The 7,954-nt window shown below is 34.9% G+C and overlaps 1 protein-coding gene across 4 annotated transcripts; it reads left to right on the forward strand.

The window, feature by feature from the left end:
- Nucleotides 1–640: 640 nt before the first annotated feature.
- Nucleotides 641–7,697, forward strand: LOC118048073 (chaperone protein dnaJ 15). Of its 4 annotated transcripts, none has more exons than XM_035057624.2 (13): nucleotides 641–814; nucleotides 1,022–1,244; nucleotides 2,540–2,663; nucleotides 3,249–3,331; nucleotides 3,407–3,518; nucleotides 3,598–3,702; nucleotides 3,832–3,882; nucleotides 5,835–5,858; nucleotides 5,965–6,054; nucleotides 6,170–6,278; nucleotides 6,364–6,512; nucleotides 6,597–6,650; nucleotides 7,167–7,697. In XM_035057624.2, the coding sequence occupies exons 2-13, from the start codon at nucleotides 1,114–1,116 to the stop codon at nucleotides 7,377–7,379; spliced, it is 1,245 nt and encodes a 414-aa protein (XP_034913515.1). In that variant the 5' UTR covers nucleotides 641–814; nucleotides 1,022–1,113; the 3' UTR covers nucleotides 7,380–7,697. The 4 variants fall into 4 exon arrangements, with proteins under 4 accessions (XP_034913515.1, XP_034913499.1, XP_034913507.1 ...); XM_035057608.2 differs by having other exon boundaries at nucleotides 1,051–1,244; XM_035057616.2 differs by having other exon boundaries at nucleotides 1,071–1,244.
- The last annotated feature ends 257 nt before the right edge of the window (nucleotides 7,698–7,954 follow it).

A 7,954-nucleotide genomic window follows, 5' to 3' on the forward strand; every position in this document is an offset into this window, starting at 1 on the left:
TCCATAAACGATCTCACTAACCCAACTCCTTGTACCTTCTTTTTGTTTCTTTTTATTTTAAAAAATTAGCGAAGACTTACGAGTGTCAAACTCTTAATCCGTAAGGTACTATATTAAACGAAATAAAGAAAGAAATAGTAGCAAGGGAAGAGATGAATTTAGTTTTTTTTTATTTTACTCGTTCGAGAAGAAAATTATGTATCTACAGTTTTGATATAAAAGTATTGTATGAGATTGTTGTAAGAGTTGTTTTTTAAATTATTATTATTTTTTAAATGAATTAAAATAATATATATATTTTATTTTTTTTAAAATTTATTTTTAATATTAACATATTAAAATAATTTAAAATTTTGAAACAAAAATTAATTTTTTTTCAGAAATGCATTTTAAACTAAAAGCAAACACACTCGAAAGGCATGAAAGAGAGATGATAAATATATAATATTCTAGCTGTAAGAGTGTTTTCTTGGACATTAAATTAATAATAATAATAATAATAATAATATTTTAATAATATTTTCAAAATTTTGAATTGACTGAGTTCGCATCGCCTAGGTAAAGTGTTATAAAATTATATAATTTTCCCCTGTAACAACAATCAACACGCTGATTTATTTATAATATGGAAAGTAAAAAGAAAAGAAAAAGGGCAAAAAAATCAGGCAGCTGAAAATACGCTAGGACACAAAAAAAGAAAAAAGAAAAAGTAGAAGAAGAAATGAAAGAGAGAAACAGAGAGCAAAAGGGGTCTTCTCTCAAGCCAAACGACTCGAACCTCTCATTCCTCTCTCTCTCCCCGATATAATAATCTGTAAGTTTTCAAAAACCCTAGCTGCTGCTTTGCTCCCTTCAAGAGTATCTGGATCTTGTAGTTTGAATTATTTTTATATTATAATTTGAAACTGGCAATTTCGCTTTAGTTTTCCTCGAGAAAGAAACTATTCAGGGATCCAAAACTTGCTTGAATTCTGTGTTTCTTCTTCTTATTATTAATTATGTTTTTGCTGATTCAAAGCAGAGTAAATAAATCTCTCTCTCTCGTGACAGTTTATGCATTTAATTTTTAGAGGAGAAGAAAAGACCGTCTGAAGAGAGGAAGTGGGAAGAGAGATGGGTTCGAAGAAGACAGACATTACATCAGCACCGCCAGCACTTCGAAGAGATCCATATGAAGTATTGTCGGTATCAAGGGATTCTACCGATCAGGAGATTAAAACTGCTTATAGAAAACTTGCTCTCAAGTAAGTTCTTTCCTTATTGCTGCTTTACTATTGATTTTTTTTTTTTGGGGTTTGCGTGTTGTATCCGACTATTTTTTGCTTATGGGCTCTGCTAGTTTTCGATTTCAGAGTTTAAGTTTGTTTCCTTATTGCTCTTATTTATTAGCTGAATCGGGTTTCATTGATCAGCTCTATACAATTTTACTCGACTGAATTTGTTTTCGGGTCAGTGTTCGTATCCCTTGATTAAGTGAGAAATTTGGAATTAGTACTTGGAAACTGATGTATAAACAGCGCAATCTCAGCAGTTTTTGGATAGATAGCATGTCAATGAGCTGGAATTTTATTTTAAGCATGTGAATAGCTTGAATAATCTTGTTAGTATGATGCGCTTGTTTTGTTTGTGGACTGTCTGGTGTACTGCGGGACTCATTATCTTCCCATCTGTGTTCTACTTATATTCCTATGCTATCATCCAAAACGGGCTTGGTAGATGCAGACCATCAATTTGATTAAAAGTGGAAAATTGAGGTCAATGAATTTGATGAAATTGCCTGCACTTCGGTAGGGTGTAAATAGAAGGCTGGGAAGGTAATGGAAGCTTTGGTTCCTTCTGTCTAATCAAGGAAATGGAAGCTTCAGTTCAAGAAGAAAAAATTCTTTGAAAAAGTTTCCTTGCTTCCATTTTTTTTAAACCTAGGATGCATAGCTCTTCTGCAAACCAGTTTCTCCCTTTGATTTTTCCATTCCAGCAAATGAACCAAGTTACAGATGTTCCTCTTATTATTATTATTATTATTATCTTCTACTAAATGGAGTATAAGGCTGTTTTTAACGGTAAAATGTTTAGGTTTAGAAATTGCACGTTTTGGAACTGGATGTTATGTTTTCCAGATATTTTCAAAATTGAGTTCCATTCAATTGCCAATTCGAAACCATATATCCACATGAAAAAAACAAAATAAAATGATAATACACAAGTCCTTTGCCATCAGTTTTGTTATGGCCATTTCTTTTTCTTTTGCCCTTTATGCTATATTAAATGTAATAATGAAAACATGAATCGGGTAATAAAGAGAATTTAGCTATTTCACCATCAAATCCTTTCTTATTATTCTTTTTGTAGATAAGTCAAGTTATTTTTTTTTTTTGGCAAATTCCATATATTCTTCTCTTTTGCATGATCTTTCATGCTCATTGTATAACATCCCATTTTTGTTGTGGGATTATCATTTGGTCAATGACAAGGTTGTGGGTCAATTTTTATGTCAATTTGTGTACAAGCTTATGGTCACTAAGAAATAAGTTTTGGACAGATACCACCCAGATAAAAATGCCAGTAATCCTGAAGCTTCAGAACTTTTCAAGGAGGTTGCATATTCCTACAGTATACTCTCTGACCCTGAGAAGAGAAGACAATATGACAGTTTAGGGTTTGAGGTGCCTTTTCCCAGCTATCTCTCATTCTCTCTTGCTCCCTCTCTGTAATTCCATATTACATTTTTAATGTACGATTTTTAGTGCTCCATGTTGTGAAAAAATGATACTGGATGGTGTAGCTTGAGGGTCTATTTTGTGCAGTTCGCTGGAATTTCCCTTTGGGAGTTATAAAAGACAGCAATCAGGATAACTATGGCACACTTAATAAAGTGTTGAAAGTACCAAAAATATGAATGGCCAGTGAAACATAAAAGATAATATAATAGAGGTGTAGCACCTTGACAACTAAACTTAGTAATAGCTTTCTTTTGGCCATATTTTTGCTGTTCCACATTCTGTCTGTCTCGTTATGAGGAATGTTGGGGCATTCATTTACTCTGTCTTTCTAATTCTGAATAGTTGCATTTTTTTAATACATAATGTCACATGTTGGCCCTCTCTATAGTTAAGTTATTAATTTGTCAATTCATAGAAGCTGGAATGACTTTTGATCTTATTTCCTCTCATCTCTTCATGTTTGCAAATTATATGTTTTATCGATGACACATCCTAATTTTTTGGACTTCTATAATTATTTCTAATCAGGCTTTGGATGTTGAAAGCATGGACATGGAAATTGATTTGTCTAATCTGGGAACTGTCAATACAGTGTTTGCTGCATTATTCAGGTGATTTGAGTTGGAAGTATTGGAATTTTTTTTTAAAGAAAACTTTTTTAAAACTTCTTATTTGGTTGTTTATAGCAAGCTCGGTGTCCCTATCAAGACTACGATTTCTGCTAATGTTCTTGAAGAAGCTCTTAATGGAACTGTCACAGTCAGACCCCTCCCTGTCGGTACATCAGTTAGTGGGAAGGTACTTGTTACGTTTATGACTGATATAAGTTATAATTATTCCGTTTCTTTTTTGTTGATGTATTTGATCTTAATTGCAGGTGGAAAAGCAATGTGCCCACTTCTTTGGTGTAACCATAAATGAGCAACAAGCTGAGGCAGGGATTGTTGTGAGAGTAACTTCAACAACACAAAGCAAATTTAAGGTTGTTTGAGTTCCAAGTGCGGTGAATATGAGGAGTGTTTTGGCCCCACACCCCACCACTTTATATCTCCTTCCACTACTTTTCTTTTATGCTAATATAACAGCTTTGTGTTGCATTTCTGATTTACAGTTGCTTTATTTTGAACAAGATGCCAATGGTGGCTATGGTTTGGCCTTACAGGTGCTATTCCTTTCTCACACTCCTTTATGCTTATAGCTTATTCTTTCTTAAAGGAAAAACTTTCTTTGAAGTTGTGGACTGGAAAATCATGGATGAAAGCTTAATAACTTTTGTGTTGTTTTTAGCTTATTGCTATATTTTCTCCATAAAGTATGCATGGAACAAAGTTCTGTACCTTTATTGATGTTGTGGCAACATTTTGTATGCTTATTGCCATATCCTTATTGGCTTGCAACTTTGGATGACAGTGTTGCATATTCTTATGATTAGGGCTCGTTGTTATGACTGTTTTTCCAATCAGTTTCTACCAATTAAGCCATCCATGTTCTTCTGTATCACTACAATCTGAATCCCACATTCCAACCACTTAAAAGGCACCCTTTTAGGTTTTGAATCTTAATATATGCAATCGTAATAATATAATATTGTAGTTTCAGGCAGCAAATGTTAATATTCCAATCCTTTTTCACCATTACATACACCAAAATGGATTATACATTGTCATACCAACAAACAGTAAAGAATTTATCAAGTTAGACAGAGCGAGAGGTTGTACCAACCGCAGGATTGTTCTCTGTTATATAGATCTTCTGGGTTACTTATATGTGGTGTTGCTGACCTGTAATGGGGGATCAATGTGGAGGCTGACCCAAAAGAGGATGTGATGGCTCATTAAATGGTAGTACTATGTGGATGATAAAGGCATTGACGCGTGCCAATGGCAGTCTCTTAGATGGGAAGATATTGTGGTTTGAACATCTGGAGATGAGCTCCTTCTATCAGATGACTTGGGCCTGTCTTTGTAGTTGTTTCAATATTCTTTCTTTTGAAGTGGTACATTTTTAAACATTTGTTGTATTTTGCTGCTGATTGAGCCTTGATATCTAGGATGAAATTCTTTATATTGGGAGTTTTGAACTGGGGATTAATTAATTAAAGGAGTTGACTAGTAAGAAAGATGGCAATATTCTTCCCAAAAAGGTTGGTTTGCACTGGAAGAATTTGACTTCAACTACCATCTGTAGTTGTTAACTTTCTTTTAGGTTCTGATAGTGTAGCAAATATCATTTAAAAGCTGTTTAAAGGTTCTTTGAATGGTTTTGGCCTTTATTAAGGATTGTAGTGATCTTCCAGAAAGTTTGGTGTAGCATTCTGATAGTGATGAATGGTACATGCTAATTTGATTATTTTTTTGGGAGCAAGCTTAATGATTGTGGGCATGTGAGTTCCCCAAGCTGCATTGCAATTAATCCATAGAGAGAGAACATATAAGAGTTGCTACTCAGGTGCCAAACTTCCTAAATCTTTACTGTTTTCTGTCTCTACTTTGACTGTCTCTTTTGCACAATCTCAGGTTTTCAAAGGACTCAGGACTGCCTGTTATAAGTTGAACTGATCTTGGTTGAGCCAAACCACATTAACCTTTTTACTTTTACATTCGCTTACCTGCTATATAGTGCCTACCATTTTATCTTGCATTTGGACGTGTGTGTAATTTAATGAGGAAAAACTAAATATTTCTTGTTTTTCTTAATAAAGTTACGAGGAGCATATTCTCTCAAACATCAGAGTTTGATCACTTGATTGTAGTTGCTTCACTTATGGATTTATTCTAGTTGTTCAAAAGCAAATATATTGACTATTCATTTCAGATTTCCCTGGAAGTTCAATTTGATGTCCATGATTACTGTGAAATCAAGTGATCTCTCATCCTAGCATCTGAAAACTTATGTTAGGTTTATGAAATTTCCCTTTCTTATGATGTTATGTACCCTGGATAATGTTTCTGATCATCCTATTTTATTTGCTCGACCACTTAGCCATGTATTTAAATTGCCCGCATGTGCTGTTTAGATGCATTTGCTTAAATCACCAGTCACTATCTGGTGGTGTTATAATCAGCACCTTGATTGCGGATTCACAAAACTAATTATATTACTATCTATATACAGGAAGATAGTGAGAAATCTGGCAAGGTGACCTCATGCATTTGCTTAAATCACCAGTCACTATCTGGTGGTGTTATAATCAACACCTTGATTGCGGATTCACAAAACTAATTATATTACTATCTATATACAGGAAGATAGTGAGAAATCTGGCAAGGTGACCTCTGCAGGGATGTATTTCTTACATTTTCAAGTTTACAGAATGGATTCAACTGTGAATGCGGTATGGGGTCCCATCCTGTCACTTGATTTTTCCCTGTCTTCTTACTTTGGTGGATGTTATCTGCGTTTTTCCTCGTGTGGCTGTAGTAATCTTTTTCTACACCACGGTGGTGCAGTTAGCAATAGCCAAGGATCCTGATGCTGCTTTCTTTAAAAGGTTGGAAGGTCTTCAACCTTGTGAAGTTTCTGAACTGAAAGCTGGGACTCATATATTCGCAGTTTATGGTTCGAACTATTTTCTGTGTCTTAGAGCATGGTTTAGTTGTCTTACAGAATTTTTATCTGTCTGACGTTTACTGAATTCTTTCAGGAGATAATTTTTTCAAGACTGCTACCTACACAATTGAGGCACTTTGTGCAAAGACTTACGAGGATACCACAGAGAAGCTCAAGGATATTGAGGCCCAAATTCTTAGAAAAAGAAATGAGCTACGCCAATTTGAAACAGAGTACAGAAAGGTAGAATCCGCTTTATTGATGTGACTTGCATGGGTATAGGTTGGTGCCCATTTGTCCTTGAAACTCACTTGTGATGTTCTGTAGGCTTTGGCTCGTTTCCAAGAAGTAACCAACAGATACAGCCAGGAAAAGCAATCGGTAAGTTTCAAAAACTTGGTGTCTCCTGTTAGATGTTCTTATTCTACATGTGTGCAATTTTTCCAAACTAAATTAGTAGCATACAAAAGCATATACACATGCTATTGTAAATTTCCTTGAATTGTTTTCTGGAGCTGAGTTCATTGCAAGAGGAGAAGAAGGTCATCTCGATGCTTGGTCATAATGACAACATTTACCTTGTATCTTCTCTTTTTGTCTCATCAGCAAAGGAAAGTAATATGATAGAAAAAAAAAAGGTGAAAATGAATTTTTACGAGGAAAATCAAGGATGTAGATTCGTATTCTACAACCATTTGCCACCTGAAAATGCTGGAAAGCTCTGTTTAAGATTGTTTTCCCATCCAACTTAGTATTTGATATCTTTTTCCCGTTATCATGGTGGAATCATAGCTGCCATAGCTTACTCTGGTTCCATATCTTCTGGTCGCACTGTACGTTGGAGGTCCAGGTTCATTATTTTTTTTTAGCTCCACCTAATCATTTTGGTTGCTGCAGGTTGATGAGCTGCTGAAACAGCGGGATAGTATACATGCTTCATTCACTGTAACTAAGATGGTGAGCTACTTAAGTAATGGAAGTACAAGCAAAGTTATCGGTGACGATTCAAAAGCTGAGAGTCCAGTGGAAGATGGAGGCTCTGATGGGAAGGATAAATCCTCCAAAAAGAAATGGTTCAACTTGAACCTTAAAGGGTCTGAGAAAAAGTAGACGTATTTTGATGATTTTGTATTGCTTCGAGGGATTTGACTGGATATCCTTCATTTGGTTAAGTACTTGGGCCGCCCACTTAGCATGCATAGACTTGTCTTGTATTATTTGTTTGATTTTTTATTTTCTCCTTTAGGGTTTTACCGAGGTGGCCTTCTCCGAGATGGTTCTGCAAGTGTCAAAGTCTGAATGTATCTGTATGTAAAATCTTAGTTCATATTTTCATAAAACTACACCCGTCTTCCTAGTTCAAGTAGAACCTGAACATTGGTTGTAATGCGTACAAGTGGAATAAAACATTCTTTTGTTTCTTCTTTATTTTTTTCCTCTCTCGTTGTGGCTGTGATGATGGCGGCTTTTCTTAATGTATCTAAACAGAAATGAGTAGTATTATTGTATTCAGATTTTGCATATTTATTAAACAACTTGACTTTTTCTTAGAAGAGATTGTTAAATCAATCTGATGGCCAGTGACTAGATGCTCAACTACCTCAATCATCTTCTGACTTCCAAGTAAATATATTATATATTTCCTCGAATTACAACTATCTGAAGGCGTTTCCGACAACTTTGAA

The sequence above is a fragment of the Populus alba genome, chromosome 10 (assembly GCF_005239225.2).
Source record: "Populus alba chromosome 10, ASM523922v2, whole genome shotgun sequence".
Lineage (NCBI taxonomy): Eukaryota > Viridiplantae > Streptophyta > Magnoliopsida > Malpighiales > Salicaceae > Populus > Populus alba.